This window comes from Choloepus didactylus, chromosome 13 (genome assembly GCF_015220235.1).
Source record: "Choloepus didactylus isolate mChoDid1 chromosome 13, mChoDid1.pri, whole genome shotgun sequence".
Classification (NCBI taxonomy): Eukaryota; Metazoa; Chordata; class Mammalia; order Pilosa; family Megalonychidae; genus Choloepus; species Choloepus didactylus.
Window position 1 is genome coordinate 64,023,713 of NC_051319.1, and position 22,558 is coordinate 64,046,270.

At 33.2% G+C, this 22,558-nt stretch overlaps 1 protein-coding gene across 3 annotated transcripts in view; it reads left to right on the forward strand.

Annotated features, from left to right (window-relative positions):
* The window catches only part of SNX2 (sorting nexin 2), a 69,754-nt gene extending 47,635 nt beyond the window's left edge, over positions 1-22,119 (forward strand). For 2 of the 3 annotated variants that reach the window (XM_037800875.1, XM_037800877.1), the window contains 10 exons: positions 1,983-2,061; positions 9,935-10,010; positions 10,599-10,712; positions 10,967-11,060; positions 12,263-12,468; positions 16,815-16,958; positions 17,405-17,416; positions 18,157-18,237; positions 18,360-18,431; positions 20,704-22,119. In XM_037800875.1, coding sequence (XP_037656803.1) covers positions 1,983-2,061; positions 9,935-10,010; positions 10,599-10,712; positions 10,967-11,060; positions 12,263-12,468; positions 16,815-16,958; positions 17,405-17,416; positions 18,157-18,237; positions 18,360-18,431; positions 20,704-20,754 — 929 coding nt within the window. In that variant the 3' untranslated portion in view covers positions 20,755-22,119. The remainder of the gene's footprint in view (positions 1-1,982; positions 2,062-9,934; positions 10,011-10,598; positions 10,713-10,966; positions 11,061-12,262; positions 12,469-16,814; positions 16,959-17,404; positions 17,417-18,156; positions 18,238-18,359; positions 18,432-20,703) is intronic. The other variant, XM_037800876.1, reaches the window with a different exon arrangement.
* The last annotated feature ends 439 nt before the right edge of the window (positions 22,120-22,558 follow it).

Genomic DNA, 22,558 nt, shown 5'->3' on the forward strand with positions numbered 1-22,558 from the left:
CAGTTTGTCTCTGCCACTGACCCACAAGTCTTTGGTATTGGCGTATGGCTCCTGAGACTTGCAAGTGGGCCCCTCTTCCAGGCTGTGCACCCCGGGTCCTCTGTTGAGGGATGACTGTGCTATGTCACAGGTGAGTGCCGTCCCCCCAGGACAGTTCTGGGCTGCTGGGCTGTGTTGGGAGGCTCTCAGTCTGCTCAAATGATGGCTGAATGGGGCTCTGTTAATTCACACTGCTCCCCCTTCCCAGCTCTGGGACATTCAGCTGAGGTTGCAGGGAAGGCTAATGTCCACGCCCAGTTTTGTGGTGTGTGCCTGTTATTTGAAGCACTTCCGTCACACTGGGTTGTCTGGGGCAGCTCTGGGCTATGGGGCTGGCGATGGGCAGGAGTGTTTCCTGTCCACCAGGATGGTGGCTGTGAGCGGACACCCCCCTTTTCTTGGGAAGTTGTGTTGTTTAGTGAATTTTCTCAGCCACTGGATTATTGCCTTTTGTCTCAGAGCTCTCTTAGTTCTGCTCTTGACTTGACGTGCTCAAATTTCAATTCTTTGAAGCTTTCTGTATTGAGCTTCTTAGAGTAATTGTTTTAGAAAAAGCAAAAAGGATTAAAAAAAAAAAAAAAAAAAAAAAAAAAAAACCGGCCCTCCTCAGAGATCTAATGGGTTATTGAAATGCTAATAGACAAAGCAACCAGGGCCATTAAGGAAAGGTGCCCAGGGCAGAGAGATCAGCCTTGCTTCGGGATTTGCATATGCGCCTCAAGGCCTGATCTCCGCCCTTCCCCTTTCTGTGTTCACCAGAACTCCAAAAATCCTCTGCTTTTATTTTGGAGTTTTTCGTGTTGTTTTTTTTCTATGCCTGTCTCCTCTCTGCTGGGCTGGCTGCTCTCAGAGTCTCTGGTGTCTGGCCTCAGTCTATCTATGGTTGGAGTTTGAATCAGTAGAATGAGTTTCCGGTAAGAGCAGCCACTGCAATTCTCCCTTCTCCTTCCTGGAGCTGACAGCCCCTCCTCCCCCGGGACTGAGCCTGGCAGGGAGGGGCGCGGGTCCCCTGGCCGCAAAAACTTACAGATTTCGCTGATCTCAGCAGTTCCACGTTTTCATGAGTGTTGTATGAAGTATGCCCAAAGACAGATTGCTCTGTGGTGTCCAGTCCACTCAGTTCCTGGCTTTTTACCTACTTTCCTGGAGGAGTAACTAAAACATACAGCTCACCAGTCTGCCATCTTGCCCCGCCTCTTGGTATATTTTTAAGATTTATCCATGTTGTAGTATGTATTAATACTTCATTTCTACAGAATCCATTTTTGAAAGGAAAAAGAACAGGAAAAAAATCTGCAGTTAAAAGTGTTAAGATTGAAATTGCCAATACGGAAATAACATGATTTTAATTCTTTTAAATTTGAAATTGTGTTTTAAAGTTCTCTGCAAAAGAGCTTATTATTTCAACTCTAACAAAACCAACTATAATAAATTAGCATGAACATGTTCTTGGAGGTTGTAACACAGCAAAACATTTAGCAAATTTGTGGGTTACATTTGTTTTTCTAGTCCCCAAAATAAGGAAGAACCTTAATTATTACTTATAAGAAATGAAAATGTTACTTGAGTGTACACTCACTGATTTTAAATTCAAACATGCATATTGAATTCCAAACATTTTAATTTACCAGGAGTGTAGTAAACAACAATTTTTTTTCTTACATAAATGAGCAATTAGGGGTCAGGGAACTACAGTCACAGCTCAACTTTACTTTATCTTTTCTCTCATAAGTATTTACCAAATAGAGATGTTAACACATCATATGAGTTTTAATTCCTCAAAAAGTTTTGCCTTTTTAATAAGACACCAGTAACATATTCAGGAGCTTTTTTTCTTTTGTCAAGTTCAGATATAAAGTATTTTTTAAATTACACAGAAATGATTATAAAAGACTTTCACAGTAATATAAAATCATCATGAGTCTCATTCAATTTCTTCAAAGGCATGACCAAGGTCAAAGTGGGAAAAGAAGATTCATCATCCACTGAATTTGTAGAAAAACGGAGAGCAGCTCTTGAAAGGTAATTCTAGACAACTATATTTTATTATTCATACCTCTTTCTAATATATGCATAACTAAGTTTTAATGATTCATTTTTTTCAAAGTATCATGGCTTTTATAAAGAATGCTTTAAAGTGTTATTAAGAAAATTTCAGCAACACAATGCTGCTTATACTTTTTCTGTTTTTATTAATCCTTACATACAGTCTAACAAAAAACCTTTTTTGTGGCTCATATATACTAAGCAGGAACATAAGGGCATGTGCTAGTTGGGAAAAGTATGACTATATCATAGCTGTGGTTGAAAAGAGAAGAAACTGCTGAGTTTGTACAAGGAAGCCATTAAAGTTGTAAATGGGAGGGGAAGCATTTATAAATATTTTATAAAAATATTTGGATAAAAGTGAGACCTCTTCAGCATTATTTAGGTTCTTAAGAAGTCATGTCATATCCCTGTACTGTGTTGGATAATTTTGTATAAATTAATTTTTACTTTGAATTATTACTTGTAAGAAAGAATAGCATTAAAATACAATGAAAAATGCAGTTAATGCCCTCTTCCATATTTTTACATCATTGGTTTTGACCCAAATGTACAGAAGTATTAGTCATTGCTTGAGTTGACTAATTTTATACTTGAAGACTAATAAATATGTTTTACCTTCCTTTGGACTACTTGATTTTACACGTTTCCTTTACCTTTGAAAACTTGTCTTCATTGTGCAGACTAGAAGGGGAATGGATGGGGAGAATCACATTCCCAGAATCTTAACGTTTATTCCTTCCTTGCTGTGCTGAAAACGTGAGAACACAAATTTGAAACTATCTTAAGACTCAACTTTTAGAACATGGTCTGTTCATAAGTTGCAAGTTATCTAGGCTTGAAACATTTTTCTCATTTGATGAGATTTTTGTTTTGTTTTGTTTTGGCTTGAAATCAGCAGTTGAAGTGGGTAGGACAGATTTTAGGGGTTGCTATATGTATATCTAGGGTGTAAATTGTTTTTAAAACTTTTAAGCAACTTATTTCTGGTTTTTAGTAGTAAATTGTTTAGATTTCAAGAAATTAAGTCACAGTAAAATCACTTTTGAAGAATTTGCAGTAAGAAAAGCTAAAGAATATGCAGTTCAAAATCTTATATTAGACGGCTTAAAAGATAGGATTTTTGCTGTGAGAATCAGCAGTTTCTCAGGAAAAGAATTTAAATTGCATCAGAAGAAGTTTGTGTTAGGCATATTTGAATTGATTTTGTTAAAGAGAGGTCATAGACAGAATATTTTTAAGAATAAAAGAAGATAATGCTCTACCTTGATTTCTTTCAGTCTTTCCTGTAAGTGTAAACATGACTCTTTGAGAGCCCTATCAAGTCCTATTTTTCTATGAGTAAATTTGAACTATTCTGGATGGCATTCTTGATAAGTAACTTAATGAAGATTTATTGTACCAAGGACATATAATTTGATTCTACATTTACCCTTCTTCTAACTTGACTGTGTCGCATAGTATTTACCATACCCTCATACAGTATGAAACACTGAGGAGAGTTTTAAGGAAAAGTTAAAACTTGACTAGTGTGTGAAGACATTTTTTTTACTGATAAATGTTACTTGTTAAATGTAACCTTAGTGGAATTTACTGCAGTTAAAAAAAAAAAAGGTGTAGTTCATTTTGCATTAGAAAAGATGGCTAAAGAAAATAGAGGCTTAAAGGTACAGAAGCAAAGGAACTAAAATGATTTCTGTAGTTTGACACTAATCATAATTCTCCTATCCCAGCCAAATTTAATCAGCTCCTTTGCACATTAATTTTTAATCTGTACAGGATTTTAAACCTGCGTTTTCCTTAGTTTCCCAATAGCAGACTTTTCTAAAATGATTTTCTTACATTTTAAAAAATTTAAACATTAAGGCAAGCATACTTGTGGTGTACCCAACCTAGTCAGACCCAGTGGGTCAGGGAAGTATTTCTCTTTGTATTACTTTATCAATACTACAATATTCATTTACATATTTATTTGTTTGTTCAACTTAGAGAATCCAAATGACTATTTTGAACGAATGGATAAACATCTGGTATTAAACCCTAGGAAGACAAAGGGAGTGATTAAGTATCCAGGTTCTCCCCTGTGCCACACTCAGTAAAGTAAGCAGAAACTGCTTCTATTAAGAGTATCCCTAAGATTGCTGCTTGATTTCTTACGAGTGCTCCACATCTTACCTGAAGATCAAATTGAGTTTATTTTATAGTTAAGGATATACTTCTACAAATATAAACTGAGAAATTTCAGAGTAGTACAATAATAGTGTACAGGATTTAAAATCTCTTCTCAGTTGAATCCTGCATCCCACTACACACTATCTTTGTGATCTTGGGCAAGTTACTTAACTTCATTGCATTCTTCCTCATCTCTAAAGTATAAGTGTATCAGTTTTGATTGTGTTCATTCCAAGCACTTAAAACTCAACGAGGCCCAAAATACAGTTAATATACACTAATTAATTCTTCTGTATCAAGAAATTTGGAGGTAGGCAACAGGCAACTATTGAAGATTATCCAAGTCATCAGGAAATCCTATTGCTTCCTTCTGATATCAAGAATACAACCATTTCTTGCCACTCTACTGACAGCTCTAGTCTAGATGTCTTAATTAACTGCAGTAGCCGCCTGATTAATTGGTCTCCCTTGGTCAATCCTGCACCTCTACTCAGTTTTCAATATAGCAGCCAGAATGATACTTTTAAAACATAAGTTGTAACTTACGTTAAAACATAAAACATAAGATCAAATCACTCCTCATTTTACTCAGAACAAAAATCAGAGTCCCATAAGACCTTACATGAACCTGTACCACCCCACCTGTTACCTATTTGATCTCATATCCTCCTTAATCACTCTGCTCTAGCCACACTGACCTTTTTCCTGCTTCTCAAACATTCCAGGCATGTACACACCTTAGGATCTTTCAACTACCTGCTCCCTCTTCCTAGAATTCTTTGTTCCTAGGTATCTGCATGGCTAACTCCCTTACCTCTTTCAAGTTCAGATTGTACCTGTTCAGTATGTGTGTTCTAACCATTGGCTTCATTCTGATCTATTTAAGTTGCCACCAACCATGCCTCACACACTTGATCGATTTTACCCTACTCTTCTATCCTTTCTCCCCCCTCCCCCAGCACTTGCCACTTTGACACATACTATGTTTATTATGTTTATAGTTTATTTTGTCTCCTCTAACTAAAATATAGGCTCCACTAACAAAGGGATCGTGGTCTCTCTTTATCGCTGATGCATTCCAGGTATCCAGAACAGTATCTGACATGCAGTTAAGTGCTCAGTAAATAATTTGTTGAGTGAATAAATGAGTATCATTAAAGACCTAGGCCTTTCTGCCTTTCTGTTCTGTCATTGTTAGCACATGTGCTTGGCTTCTAAGTAAGAGAAATAGTTATAACTTTCTTGCTCTCAAACATTTGATATAACCTACTTTATTTTGTTTTGTTTTGTTAAGTAAAAAGGAACTTGAAAGCCCTAGGTGACTCTTCTAAATTCACCAGTAATCTGTCCTTAGAGCAAAGCAAAACAACTACTACTGATCACATCTTGTTGAGTCTGATACTTACTTTTCATCAGTTCTGTTGTCTTTCTTCCTTCAGTGTTTCTGTTTTTCCCCATGCCTCTTTTTATCTTTCTTTTCCTACATTCTTCTCCTCTTTTTGTGTTCCATATCCTCCTTCTAGTTATGTGCATCCCTGTCTGACCTTATTTCTGAATTGGTATATATTTATAAATAAATGTTCATTATTTTAAATGGATTTGGTTTCTGGTCTTGTTTTTAACATTATATAAGTTTAATCCTTTTTTTTTAAGTGATTAGATGCTCTTTACTTCCATGTGATCCTTAAGAAGAAGGAAAGTTTTACTCTTTTTCTAGAGCACCATTTCCCAAAACTAATCCATCAGAATGCTAATATGTGGTAGAGTGAAAAAAGGAAAATATAATCAATTGGCTTTTGTTAACAGGGTTTAACAAAGTGAAACTAGGCTTATTTTCTACAAGATTTCTCACAGCACTTAATAAATATACTGCTTTGCATTATGAATCATCAAGAGAGGAATATGTACGTAATATATTTCAAGCTTTCTTGATTGTGTAGCCAGTCTTTTTCAAGGAATAGTGTGTGAAACTAATATTCTGCAGAACTCACTTTGGAAGCTATTTTAAAATATAAGTGGTATTACTTCCATTTAAGTCTGAAATTTTGGAATATATCATAAAGGTTTGGTACTACATGTTATGTATTCCTTTGTTTGTCCATGTTACCTGCTATTTACCAGCTGTGTTGTGTCCTGAGATAAACAAGTTATGCAGACTGCCTCTAAGTAGTCTGCAGTCTAAAGAAATAACTTACCTAATAGTAATGGGAAAATTTCAGTGTTAAAATTTTAAGAAAATTCCAGTGGGAAAATACCAACATTTCTTAAATTTACAGGATTAGTGTTCCTCCTGCATCTCTTTTTTGGCTTAATAATGTAGTCAGCAGATACCACAGTGTATATTTCCATTAAATGTTGTCTTTCTATTATAATGGCTTGTCTGGGATATACTGACTTCAGATGGTTAATTTAAAATATTAAATGGTATATATTTTATTTAAATGTATAAATAAATATAAAAACACAAGTTAACATTTAAACATTGACAAAATAGTTACATCACTTGTCAGCTTTATTAAATTTAGGCACAATTAGTAACCTTGTAAAAAGATAAGAAATTACATTATTCTAGAGAAATAAAGTATATTAACTGAGGTAAAATGTAATTGAAATATTACTGTATGTATGTTAATCTGGAGAAAGACAGCATTTTTTAAAAAACGGGATTAGATAAATAACAGAATCATCAAATAGTTGGAATTTTTTTTCTTTTATGAAAGTATGACTGGTAATATATTATGGATGACAGGGAAATGTGAGCTTTACTAGTAAAGCAAAACAACTAAAGTTGGGCCAATGGTGATTTAATAATGGTGTTTCTCTTTTTCATCTGCATTTTATGTAGTATTATATTTATGTAAGGAAGACATATATCAGAAATAGTAAAACCTTAAAAATAGAAATACTGAAGAAAATTTAGTCCTTGTCAAATAAGGACGAAAGCTGATTGTGACCATTTAAATCTGCTGACATGCAAAAAAAATTGGTAGATCTCATCCCTACATTTTGGAAATAACAGCAATGAAAAAATAGCCGACCAGAATATATTTAGTGAGATGTATCTTAGGACTCTGGAGTAATAACTGGAGACATATTGACTCCACTCAATAAAATTATTAAACAAGCTCATAGATCTTTTTGTGGTGTTAATACTGTGCTAAGATCTTTAGTAAATTATTTAGCTTCTCCCGTCCCCAGCTCCACCATGTCTCTTTTTTTTTTTAATCTTCATTTTATTGAGATATATTCACATACCATGCAGTCATACAAAACAAATCGTACTTTCAATTGTTTACAGTACCATTACATAGTTGTACATTCATCACCTAAATCAATCCCTGACACCTTCATTAGCACATGCAAAAATAACAAGAATAATAATTAGAGTGAAAAAGAGCAATTGAAGTAAAAAAGAACATTGGGTACCTTTGTCTGTTTGTTTCCTTCCCCTATTTTTCTACTCATCCATCCATAAACTAGACAAAGTGGAGTGTGGTCCTTATGGCTTTCCCAATCCCATTGTCACCCCTCATAAGCTACATTTTTATACAACTGTCTTCGAGATACATGGGTTCTGGGTTGTAGTTTGATAGTTTCAGGTATCCACCAGCAGCTACCCTAATTCTTTAGAACCTAAAAAGGGTTGTCTAAAGTGTGCGTAAGAGTGCCCTCCAGAGTGACCTCTCGGCTCGTTTTGGAATCTCTCTGCCACTGAAGCTTATTTCATTTCCTTTCACATCCCCCTTTTGGTCAAGAAGATGTTCTCCGTCCCACGATGCCGGGTCTACATTCCTCCCCGGGAGTCATATTCTACGTTGCCAGGGAGATTCACTCCCCTGGGTGTCTGATCCCACGTAGAGGGGAGGGCAGTGATTTCACCTTTCAAGTTGGCTTAGCCAGAGAGAGAGGGCCACATCTGAGCAACAAAGAGGCATTCAGGAGGAGACTCTTAGGCACAAATATAGGGAGGCCTAGCCTCTCCTTTGCAGCAACCGTCTTCCCAAGGGTAAAACTTATGGTAGAGGGCTCAACCCATCAAACCACCAGTCCCCTATGTCTGTGGTCATGTTAGCAACCATGGAGGTGGGTTAGGCGAATACCCCTGCACTCTCCACAGGCTCCTCAAGGGGGCACTACATCTTTTTTTTTTTTCCTTGTTTTTCTTTTTTTTTTTTTTTTAACTTTCCCTTCTTTTTTAAATCAACTGTATGAAAAAAAAAGTTAAAAAGAAAACAAACATACAATAAAAGAACATTTCAAAGAGACCATAACAAGGGAGTAAGAAAAAGACAACTAACCTAAGATAACTGCTTAACTTCCAACATGTTCCTACTTTACCCCAAGAAAGTTACATAATATAGCAACATTTCTGTGAACTTGTTCCTACTATATCCATCAGAATTTAACAGACCATAGTCATTTCTGGGCATCCCCAGAACGTTAAATAGCTTATCTGTTCTTCTTGGATTATTGTTCCCCCTTCCTTAATTGCTCTCTACTGCTAGTTCCCCTACATTCTACATTATAAACCATTTGTTTTACATTTTTCAAAGTTCACATTAGTGGTAGCATATAATATTTCTCTTTTTGTGCCTGGCTTATTTCGCTCAGCATTATGTCTTCAAGGTTCATCCATGTTGTCATATGTTTCACGAGATCGTTCCTTCTTACTGCCGCGTAGTATTCCATCGTGTGTATATACCACATTTTATTTATCCACTCATCTGTTGAAGGACATTTGGGTTGTTTCCATCTCTTGGCAATTGTGAATAATGTTGCTATAAACATTGGCGTGCAGATATCTGTTCGTGTCACTGCTTTCCGATCTTCCGGGTATATACCGAGAAGTGCAATCGCTGGATCGAATGGTAACTCTATATCTAGTTTTCTAAGGAACTGCCAGACTGACTTCCAGAGTGGCTGAACCATTATACAGTCCCACCAACAATGAATAAGAGTTCCAATTTCTCCACATCCCCTCCAGCATTTGTAGTTCCCTGTTTGTTTAATGGCAGCCATTCTAACCGGTGTTAGATGGTATCTCATTGTGGTCTTAATTTGCATCTCTCTAATAGCTAGTGAAGCTGAACATTTTTTCATGTGTTTCTTGGCCATTTGTATTTCCTCTTCAGAGAACTGTCTTTTCATATCTTTTGCCCATTTTATAATTGGGCTGTCTGTACTATTGTCATTGAGTTGTAGGATTTCTTTGTATATGCAAGATATCAGTCTTTTGTCAGATACATGGTTTCCAAAAATTTTTTCCCATTGAGTTGGCTGCCTCTTTACCTTTTTGAGAAATTCCTTTGAGGTGCAGAAACTTCTAAGCTTGAGGAGTTCCCATTTATCTATTTTCTCTTTTGTTGCTTGTGCTTTGGGTGTAAAGTCTAGGAAGTGGCCGCCTAATACAAGGTCTTGAAGATGTTTTCCTATATTATCTTCTAGGGTCCACCATGTCTCTTTATATATAATTGTAAAAGGGGGTATCATCAATTTCAAAATATGGACAACAAGCTTTTTAATCATCAAATTGCTGTAAGATTCTAAATAATTAAAGTGAAAGTACTTGATAGGCAGACTTGAAGATACCTTTTTACTAGTTTTTCTTCTGTTGAAATAAGATTTAAAATAAGATGTTTTTTGATAACTAAAGGAACCATTTTATTTTTAATTCTAGATATCTTCAACGAACTGTAAAACATCCAACTTTACTACAGGATCCTGATTTAAGGCAATTCTTGGAAAGTTCTGAGGTATTATTTCTCCTTTAAATATTTGTATAAATTTTGTGACTTTAAAGAGCCTAAGTTTTAACAACATTCTCTTCATATTTGGCACATTTGGAGCTCTTAAGAATAGTTTAAAGTTCTAATTGCTTCTGTTTTAAGATTTTTTAAAAATTTACTTGAATACTAGACTTCTAAAAAAATTCTAAACCACACAATCCAAACCAAGCATAAGAAGATTTTTCTTGTGACCTCTTACTCTTTTCTTATACACACTTTATTTCAGTTTAGCAAACAGGTGGCCAGTGTTAAGGTGTTTGGCAGTTTCTTAATGTGTTTTGACAAACAGGTTGTTGTTCCATCTAAATGTAAACATGTAGAAGAAAAGCAAATGGAAAGTCTATTTTTTAAGTTTTCCTTTGAGATTGTACAAGTAGTGTATTTGAGAAATTAGGTTCCACTATTGAAATGTATGAGAGTGAAGAAAATAGAACCTCTTTCTTTTCTTTTCGAAATTTTTGTTTGTTTGTTTTTTGAGGGAGGTCCCTTTTGTGCTCAGTTAAATCTCCAGGCTTTTAACTGGTTTGTTTGCCCTTATTTGTCATTCAATTCCAGCTGCCTAGAGCAGTTAATACACAGGCTCTGAGTGGAGCAGGAATATTGAGGATGGTGAACAAGGCTGCCGACGCTGTCAACAAAATGACAATCAAGATGAATGAATCGGATGCAGTAAGAGCTGATTTTTCGACTTGAATAATGAGATGAATTAATGAGCCCAACAATTGCATTTTAAAGCTGTACGAGTAGAAAATAGGATATTAATTTGCTTATTGAGTTTAGTTCTCAGCGACATCACTTGACTACCATGGTTATACATGGTTAATTTGTTGCTTTAAAACAAGGAATATAGCTTGCTATTGGTGACCCAATTTACAGTGGTTTGTTCTTGCTAAATTAGCTCCATTTTTCATTTTTTTTCTTAGTGGTTTGAAGAAAAGCAGCAGCAATTTGAGAACCTGGATCAGCAACTTAGGAAACTTCATGCCAGTGTTGAAGCCTTGGTCTGTCATAGAAAAGGTTTGTTTGTTATTATTTATATGTTTAGCACCATAAAGTTAACTAGAATATTTTATTTAAACTGTGTCAAAATGAATATTCCAAGGTTATGATAGAAGAGAGAAAAATAGTTTAAGGGAATGTTTTCTATTTCAACTTCGTTATTTAAAATTGTTCTTGTTTTAGTCGGGTGTCTTGTTTGGAAGTAGAAAAATCTTGAGCTTATAAAAGTATATTTTGAATTTTTTATTAAAATTTATTAATTCTTTGTTAAACATATTTATAGGTTAATGAATGAAGATGACGCATCAGTGGTTTTGATTTTAATAAAAAATTTGAGATTTAAAAATTGATATTTGAAGATTTTCTGGAGCTGTTTAATTTGTGCTTATATTTCATGGAAGACCCTTTGAAATTATTTTTCAGTTTTCAAGCACAGTGCTTAAATATCTAGGGTTTTTTTTTTAGTAAAAATTCAAAGAAAATTCGAGTTGTGGTTTTTTTTTTTTTACTTTGTTTTAATTAAGATTACAGTTAAGGTTTTAATATCAGTTTTCTAAAATATTCAATAAATAATTTGGTATGCGCCATTATCAGCAATTCATTTCATTAAAATAATTACAGAAACCTACTAATACATTTATTAATGAAAGTAATTTGTGACAGCTTTTGCCATATGTATTTTTTGGCTTTATGTTTATGTATTATATGGATTTATAGTTCTTTTAGAGAACTTTACATAATGTGGTGCAACTGAAGCAACTTACAGGCAATGTTTGTTGGTCATTGACAATATCCATCATATAAGTGTCTATTTTTTTGTTGTTGTTCTAAATACTGAAATGGCCATATTCAAAATGTTTTTAGAAATTCTGGTATTTTACTGAGCATTATTATATTTCTCGTCTTTTTTTTAGGACTGGGCAGAGAAAGAGTGAGCACTTTTGGGGGAGAAAAGGAAGGCAGATTATTATTTCAAATTATTGCAACATAGTTCAGCCCCTGGGAATATAGGCAGTGGTTGTTCTTAATTTTGGGTAGATTTCTAAGTGCTTTGCATTTATGCCCAAGGCACTTTCATTTCTTATTGTTTCATGTTAATTATTTTATAACAATATTTGAGTAATTTGTGAATAGGTAAAATTTAGAAAGAGCGTAGAAAAGCAGTACAATTTATTTTAACCTTATTAGTGAACACTCAAGTTAATACTTTTTTGTTTCAGAACTTTCAGCCAACACAGCTGCCTTTGCTAAAAGTGCTGCCATGTTAGGTAATTCTGAGGATCACACTGCTTTATCTAGAGCTTTGTCTCAGCTTGCCGAGGTTGAGGAGAAGATAGATCAGTTACATCAAGAACAAGCTTTTGCTGACTTTTATATGTTTTCAGAACTACTAAGTGACTACATTCGTCTTATTGCTGCAGTGAAAGTAAGCTCTATTTTGCAGTCTTTCTTCTTATTTCAATGGTGTGCTTTAGAAGAATTTTGTTTCCTTTTAGGCATGTATTTAAGTTTATAAATTCCATATATATAAAATTGCTTTACAGTGAGTATTCATAGCCTAATATTTTCCTCCCCTAGGATTTGGACAGTACAACAGATGGAATTGATATTTCTCAGAAGTCTAATGAATGCCAAATAAGATAGAAAACATTACACATTTACTTATATATTTACATATGAAAGTTTGCAACTAACTGATAGCATTTGTTTGCTCACTCTAGCACTAATTGAAACTATCTACTGGACTGTTATTAATAAAGCTGATAGTACAAGAAGCAAGACAGAATCAGAACTGATCAGTGCAGGGATTTAATGGTGGTTTTGGAATGAATTAGGACTGTAATCAAACATTCTGTGTATATACCCAAATATATAGTCACCATGTAATTTTACATGAGATGGGACTAGATTAGATCACAAATTATATTATCTAGTGCTGATGATTAAGCTCAAACAATCTTCAATTTCTGAGTAGTTAGAAAAGTAATACAGTTAACTAATGAAAATTAGTATTCTACAAATATCTTTAATATTCATACCATTAAACTGAACAGGGTATTTAACATATCATACATTTCAGAAGTACTTTTAAGATCTGACAGTGTCATCAAATTATTTTTATGAACATCAGTTGTGGGGTGAGAGGGAACTGGTTATTTATGTTTAACCTTTTACCTTGAGCTCAAACATCTAGAAAGTTGAGACCTTGTATATTACTTTCTTTTGCAGAAATTTTTCAACTGAAGCCTGTTACCAGTTAATATTTGTCTATAATCAGAACATTAATACAGTGCATATTTTATTGATGTTTCTGCTCTCAAGCTAATGGCAATCACTTATTACTAGAGAGTTCTTAATAATGCCTTCTTAGGTTTGGTAAGATTACCAATTTTGCTTGTATTTATTCTTTGAGATGTTACTCTTTATATTCCTCTTGTGGTTACTTTTTCTTTTTAGTTATTTAAAGAGGGTAATATAGATAGCAGTTATTAGAGTATACTTCGTTGTGTGTAGGCAACTTACTATATATAGAAATACAATTTGCAGATGATGATTCATATTTCTACTTCACCTACTCTCACTTCATTCCTGTGCTCCCACCAGCGTGTGAGCTGTTGTGAAAAAGTGTGGCCCTTCCAAAAAACATGTGGTCCAGAAAGGGAAGCTGGGAAGGTCTGTGAAAAGGAATGCCTGATGCGAAGAGCTAACCTGGGGAGAAAGACTCCTTAGTCGGGATGGCCTGCCTGTGTAATGGATGGTTCCTCAAAATAGCTTCCCTAAATTTTCCCTAAATTTTGTTACTGCCTAAATCTTGTCACTACATTTTACATTACCTGAAGTTATACTTGCATCTGTGTTTCTCAAAATGTATTCTACAGAATGCTGGAACCAAAAGATGTACCACAGTCAACTAAGTTTGAGAAATAATGTATACGGTATCCCTGGTCTTAGGGATTCATAGTGCATTTTATGAATAGATAAAGGTTCAGAAATGCTATGTTTAATCCAGAAGCTCCCATATTTCTATGAACAGGAATCCTTTTCTACTTATTGTCTATTAATGTATATGGAACACATTTCGGAAATGCTGTTTGTGATTCATTGACTAAAAGAGTGTTAGAGAGCTATGGTCAAGTTATATACCAAAGTAAATTAGCTCTTCTGATTGGTTTTCTACTGAAACCTAATGCATTTCAGCTTCATAAAGGAGTTGAGAAATTACATAAGGTAGGTGACAGGTAATTTTTGTGAGGTTTTGGTTTTATTTTGTTCTTTGTTTTAAACTAATTCATTTGTATTTGGAAAATAATAATAGATGTACATTGATACTTTAACAGCCCAAAAAAGTAAATTTATTTTCTACCTAAGACCCTCTAGTCTCTCTCCTCTTAAATACTGTTAGATTCCTGTATATTTTTACAGAATTATGTATGTATGTATTGAAGCTTATTTTATTTATTTTTCTTCCTTCTTGCTTATCACAAAAAGGAGCATACTATATAGACTGTTCTTTCCGTATTTTTTTTTCATCTAGTCTATTTTAGATAGGTCTCCATATCAGCATAAGTAGATATGTTAACAATCTTTTTAATGACCATATAGTATTCTGTCATATAGCTTATAGTTGTACCTTGAATTTTTATTTAATAGTCCAGTCTTAAAGAATATCCAGTATTTTGATAATTAGTCTTTGGACACATAATTCCTAGAAGTAAAATTGCTGGCCAAAGGGTCTAAGCATTTTGAATTTCAATAAAAACTGCCAAATTACTGTCCAAAGAGAATATATGTCAGAAATTAGGGCCCCCAAAAAAGAGATAGATTTAACCCGTTTCAAAATACGGCCTAAGCCTGTACTTGTATTCCTCTTTGGTACAATATGTGACCTGTGGCATTCTGAACTCCACATTTGGCTAACACTTTTAGCTAACATATTAGGTGGTAAACCCTTTACATTCATTCCCATGTAATGGGTTTCTCTGAACCTCTAAAGTAGGATCATTCATTGAATGCAACAGTTTTCAATGTTTTTAAAGCTAGGACTCCTGGTAAAAGAATTTTTACACAGGATCCTGATTTATGAAATATAAAAAATCCTTTCTAAAAAACAACAGATATGTTCCTCAAGAAATGTAAAAGCTTCATTGCTTGCTATAAATACTGAAGCACTCCTTCAAAACCCCAGAAAGCCAGGCAGTGTAGTTTCAGATTTACAAAATTAGAATATGTTATTAAAGTTGTAGGGTTGAAGTTTCTTGGTGGGGCAGGAAACCTGTTCCACAACTGCAACCTCATTTAACTTGGACCAGCTTGCACAATATGTACCATAAATTGGCATAAATGTGGAGAACCTTAACTCTTTACAGAGTTAAGATTAATTTTTTTTCCTGAAATAACCTGATTTTAATAGTCAAGGCTCCTACATCTGTACCACAGTAAATGTGATTATTGTGTAATAGTGTGAGATAATAAATTGGACAGGGACCAAATTAGTTTAGATTCAGCATGTTAATGAAAAAACCAATTGATATAAATTAAGAACGTAAGCCAATACTGAAATTAAAGGACATTTTGGTTAGCTTTTGCCCTTAATTGGCACACATTTTAAACAGTCAAATTGTTATTTAACAGGAATTTACAAATTAAAAGGTGATATTGCCCTGTTCCCCTAAAGAAAGGCTAGGCCCAAAATCTTAGACTACTTTTTCTGTTTGTTTTGGGGGTGGGAGGAGCATGCTTGTTTCTTGGTTTTAAATAATAGCGGCTTTTCCTGAATCTTTTTATGTTAGAAAGTATTTTGTGATTTGGGCTCAAATTAATTTGGCTGAAGAAAAATAAATTCATAATAAAGAATATTTTTGTTCAATTAGCAAATACTAAAATAATTTTACTACATCACAAAATTAAGGTAGAAAAGGTATTATTGGCTTCTCCCATCCTACCCATCAGTCCTTTGATGACATGTCTAATTACTCATGTCCATATTTCATTTCTTTCCAACATTCACTTGCTCTTACTCTGGCAGACCCCTTGAGATAAGTAGTAGGCATGGTTGACGTGTTATGATCTTTTTGCCTGTTTCTTCATTTAGTTCTGCATACTAGATAGGTATATCTTTTGTAGATAGGACTCTCTTTTTCTTCTTTTGTTTTATGTTTATTTTTTAATTTGCTTCTACTTTCCTTTATTTGCTATTGGTAATTTCTTCTTTTCCACCACATTTTTTTACTTTTATCTTAGGAAGTTCCCCCATTTTCTTTTCTCAATTTCTAGCATGCTTTTACTCTTAAATCTGCTTCTGATACTGTTTAGAAGGAAAATTCCCAATGTAGATATGACACCAGCATTTTCCTATTAAAGAAATCCTTCTTCAAAGCATAAAGCTTGCTTCTAAATCATATTATAGACCTCTTCTGACTGTTATGTTTGTTGAGACCACAGATATCATTTAATCTATTAGAGTAAAAAACAATTTGCAATACAAATTATTTCACTGGAAAAAAAAAAAAAAACCTAAAGGCTAGTGAAAAGGATTGTGTGTAGGTTTTTTTATTCTAAGCTCTCATTTCATCCACTGACTGTTTGTTTTTAAGCAAGTTAATATGGAAATTTATTTTCTTTGATAACAGTATGCTTATTATTTAGTGTCTCAGTATATTAAAATAGTATTTAAATATTTGGTTTTATCATTTTTAATATAACACTTCTAGTGTTATGAAAATACTTCACAGTGTCACTCTTACTTAATAGCATTGTATCATTCACTTATAGGGTGTGTTTGACCATCGAATGAAGTGCTGGCAGAAATGGGAAGACGCTCAAATGACTTTACTCAAAAAACGTGAAACTGAAGCAAAAATGATGGTTGCTAACAAACCAGAGAAAATACAGCAAGCTAAAAATGAAATAAGAGAGGTGATTAATATTAACTACTTTATTTCTGTACTCAAGTTTTTCATGAGTCATTCATATATGCATAATTTTTCATAAATTTTTTTCTGAACCATTCAACATAGCTATTTTTTCATATTTTTATGAACTGTGTTAGAATTACTTAAACATTGTGATCATCATTAAAGTCTCCAGAGTTCTTTGATACCTCCACATGATTATGGAATGAATAAAAAAGGATGCAAGAAAAAGATCTAAAATTAAACTTTGCATTAATACTGGCACATTTCTTTTGAGATGGTTAATTTGAATTCAGATAATTTTGTGTCTAAAAATGGTTTTAGAAATCTATCTTGTATTTAGCTGTCCAGGGAACATTACTCCCATATATACGTATTATATATGGTATTTTAGTAAATTTGTATAAGTTTATTATAATTTATACACTTTTCTTGCCATGCTTCAATAAGGAAATTGAAGAGGTAGGACAACCTTTACTTTACTAAACAATTAATGTACCTGCTCTTTGAAGAGTATGTACCAGTGTTTTGGTTCCATAGTGGGAAAAATATCATTTTCATTGCTTAAATCTTCAGTTGTTTTATTTTAGCTGTTCCATTGGTCACTAATCACAAGGTTTTATTGTTTCTGTGCTGAATGTAATGTTTACTGAGAGGTCTTCAACAGACTATAATTCCACAATTTTTGTGTTAATCTGGTCATGTTACCATTACAAAAGTGTTTTTTAAATGTTTGTCATACAGTTTTCCTAATTTAAAGTATTTCTGTGGGCACATAAATTGTGATGAACACATATTTTTGAAATTTACAGAATATTGTTGATGTATTTTGAAATAATACAAAAGAAATGAGATCATTATACTGTAATACTGCTGAATAATTTCGTAGCTAATTTTATACCCAAAATCTTTTTTCTCTTAGTTGTATTTAATTAAGCTGTGGACATTGTAGCTCATCATGTTTTGAAACAGTCTAATTTTGAGTAAATCTGGCAATGAAATGTTAATGGAAATCAAGCTGACACCCATTTCTACCACTAGAGAGTTAAATACACATTTGAATGATGCTAAATTGGGCTTTCTCAGAGTTTTCAGGCATTATGATATAATAAATAAATGAAATAAGTGGTCTTGACAGCTAGTAGTATAACTTTTTCTAGACAAGATTAAAATATCTGTGCATTTTTGTTTGTTTTTATTAGTGGGAGGCCAAAGTGCAACAAGGAGAAAGAGATTTTGAACAGATCTCTAAAACGATTCGAAAAGAAGTGGGAAGATTTGAGGCATGTATAATAGTTTTGCACTTTTCTTAAAAACATGGTAATGTTTTGTTGCAATTTTGTGGTAAAATTGAATTAAGTTTTCTACTAATGGACATTTTTTTGATGTATTTGTGTTTTAACAGAAGGAACGAGTGAAAGATTTTAAAACGGTTATTATCAAGTACTTAGAATCATTAGTACAAACACAACAACAGGTAAGCTTTTTTTTTTTTTTTTTTTTTTTAAAGTAACAATTTCTTCTAGAATCTGATTTTGGTATACTTTTTCAATCCAAAGAAGACAGTTAATGAAATGGCCCTTTAAACTAAGGAAGAATAAGAAATGGAATAGAGAAAGCCAATGACAGCAAAGGAGAAAAATGGTAGTCGAAGTTGTCATCTAACCCAGGACATTTTTGCCTCTACTTCTAAACACTTAGGCAGAGAGATGTGTTTCCCAATTTCAGATCTTAGGAATATCCTGGACAACTTTCCCCTTTCTCTACCTTCCTGGTTTTATTTTCTTGTTGATCAGACCTGTTTGAGTAATTCTTTATAACAATTTCTTCTCTTCCTTAACAGATAGATCTTAAGTCAAGAACTTTTTTTTTCTAATATAATTTTGGATTGTTTTAATTTTTATTTTATTTTGTTTGGGATTGGTGGTGGTAGTATAATGGGCATTGACCAAACTGCAAGGGGCATTTGTCTCCTTAACTAAAGATCATGGTCTCTCATGTTACATTAAATAAAAATCTATAATAATAGTAGAGGTGGGCTTTTTTAACTGTAAAAATTTGAGTAGTATAACATTATTTAATGGCTTAAGTAGAAGGATTTCTTCCTCCTTTTAGTTTTAAAATATGTGAATCTAAAAGGTTGTCCCTGTAAAATATAATACATTGTATTTTAAAATTACGTGATGACATTTGTATCTTCAAATTATATTTAGTTTTTATTTAAACAATTCATAAAGTTAGATATTTTAAATATGAAAATAAGATAAGCTTGTTTTTAAGGGAGTTGTTTTACACATTGCTTGATAGTACAGTACTATTCAAGAAAGACTGGAAGCTAATTTTTTCCAATCCTTTTTTTACCCTTGCCCAATATTTTCTCTTCTTACTCCCTTTTTCCCATTTAAATTTTCTAGGTTTTCTTTAATTATATTCTTTATATCAAGAACTGAAATTAGCCAGGAGTGATTAATATTCTAAATAATTCTTCAGTTATATTGACAGATATGAAATCAGGAACTTAAAGATCTCTTTAGGAAACTTTTTTTTCTCATTTTAATATCTTTCACATTGTCTTTTTTTTTAAAGCAGTTATATTGAGAGATATTCTCATACCATACATGCCATTCAAAGTGTACAGTTAATGGCTTTTAGTATAATCACAGAGTTGTACATTCATCACCACATTTTAATTATTCCAAAAAGAAAAACCCCATACCCTTAACAGTCATCTCTCAATCTTTCTGTCTTTCCCCATCCCTACATAATCATGAATCTATTTTTGTCTATAGATTTATTTATATTTACATTTTATATAAATGGAATCATATACAGTCTTTTGTCTCATTTCTTTCAGTTAGCATGTTTTTTTTAATTAGAGAAGTTGTAGGTTTACAGAAAAGTCATGTAAAAATACAATGTTCCCATATCCTCCCCTCTTGGTACATTTTGCATTAGTATGGTACCTTTGTTAGAATTGATGAAATAATATTAAAATGGTACTATTAACTGTAGTTGATAGTTTACATTAGGTGTATTTTTTCCCCACGTACATCCCATTATTATTACCTTGTATTAGTGCCATACATATGTTATAATTCATGACTGAATATTCTTATATTTGTTCTATTAATCCCAGTTCCTTGTCCATAACAGGGTTCATTGTGTTACACAGTCTCAAGTTTTATCTTCTAACTTTCCTTCTAGTTAGCATTCATGACCCGAATCTTCCCCTTTCAACCACATTCACATACATAATTCGCCACTGCTAATTACACTCACAATAATGTGCTGTCATCACCATCCATTTCCAAACCTTTACAGTCAACCTAAATAGAAGTCCTGTACAAATTAAGCATCACCTCCCCATTCTCTACTCCCATCCATCCCCTGGTAACCTATATTCTAGATTCTAATTCCATGAGTTTGCTTATTATAATTAGTTCATATCAGTGAGAGCATACATTATTTGTTGTTTTGTGTCTGGCTTAGTTCACTCAGCATACTGTCCTCAAGGTTCATCCATGTTGTTGCATGCATCAGGACTTCATTCCATTTTTTTACAGCTGAGTAATATTCCATTATATGTATATACTACATTTTGTTTATCCATGATTAGGAATCATTTTAGTAAATGTTAATGATTGTTAGGTATCTTTATGTTTGTTTTAAATGCTGTACAGGATATATTTATGTAAGTGACAAAAAAGGTAATTAATGAGGGTATCTTACAGTTTTATTATCATCCACAGCTGATAAAATACTGGGAGGCATTTCTACCTGAAGCAAAAGCCATTGCCTAGCAAGAAGATTATTCCTGTTAAGATTTTGGATGATTGTTCCAGTTACGCTGAATTCCACAGTGAAATCATTTAAAACCATCTAAATAAACCACTATATATTTTATGAATTACATGTGGTTTTTTTATATATATGCTCTGACATTTTATTACAAGCTGCATGTCCTGACCTTCTTTGAATTAAGTGGACTGTGGCATGACATTCTGCAGTACTTTGCTGAATTGAACACTATTGTGTCTTAAATACTTGCACTAAAAAGTGCATTGCAAGGCCAGAAAATTTTACAATATTTTTTCTTTACAATATGTTCTCTAGTATGTTTCTCTGATCTTTATGAAGTGAATTATCAATGCAGTGATTAATGTTCACTTATACATTCCTGTACAGAAATTATGATTTTGTGATTATAGTAATAAAATGATATTCCTTGTGAAATATTAGTAACAAATTATTTGGGTATGTAAACATAGTAGGGATCTTTTTAAAGTTATTTTTAACAGTAAGAAACTTTTTCTTCCAGATGTATATAGGTAATGCTATGATTCCATAATTGTTTTAATTGACAGAAAAGGCTGAACTCTTACATGATTAAATGACTAAATGAAGCTTAAGTTTTCTTATGAAACCATCATAAATCAAAGGACATTTATATCTTGTTTGATATCTCAGGAATGCTTTTGTCTTGGGTGCAGAGGAGAATAATTGTTTATATCCATCCCTATTATAAAGTGCCCAATTTAAGAATTATGAAAAAAACGTATGTGCTTCTGTTACAAATTTTACGGATTTTGCTATCTTTTGTTACCTTTGAGGTCCAGAACTTTTCATATACTCATTTTATTCCTTGCCTGTTCTTTCCTCATATTTTGTTTTAAACTATGTCTGTGATCATAATTGACAAAGATTGGTAGCATGCTGAAATACACTGTGATTTGATGAATTACAAAGGATAGCACAAAGCATATTTGAAGTAAAATTGCCATTGGCAACTTTCTCACTTATTTTTGTATCCAATTTTGATGGCTGTTACCTAATCTTTAATGCCGATGAAAAGTTGACTGACATCAGAGATTTCATTTTTTTAAAAGTATGTTTGAAGACACCCCTCTTCTCAAGCTTAACAGCCATGTATGTGTTTCAGAGGACTAAGATATGGTATGTGTAGCTGAGTCCTCTCTAGTGACTTACTGGATACAGTTAATGTATCAGAGTATCCTCAGCATGTGTTTGTGTTCACTTATTTTAATTGAAATTTTAAGCCTGTATTCCTAGCACCCAGCAGAGTGCCTGGCACAAACATGATAGGTTAATAATAAAAACTCAATTAACAGAAAAAAAAAAAAAAAATCCCAGAAGATGCAAAATAATGTTTGCTCTTTTGAGAAGAATAAACAGAAGCAGAAATGTAACAGTATTCTTTTGTCACTTCTGTTAGGGTTAACAAACATTCAAGAAATGAGTATTTATGGTAATGTATATATATCAGATACTTCATTAATATTGAGCAAAAAAATAGGCTTACCAGGAATAGAATTCCTCTAGACTGATGCTGTAGTAACATGTCCATAGTTGAAATAATAAATAGTTGCAGTCTTGATCAAACAAAAGAAACTAAGACCCTATACTCCTTACCCAGCTTCACTAAAAGATAAGGAGTGTATCTGTACTAAAAGACAAAGTAGTCTGTCGGAAATTTCATATAAATTATATGAACCTCTGATACCTATGAACATTAAAATGATTTACTTATTTCCACACTCTCTCCTGGAAATCAGTAAATTTACCCATCAATCCTCACGTCTCTTC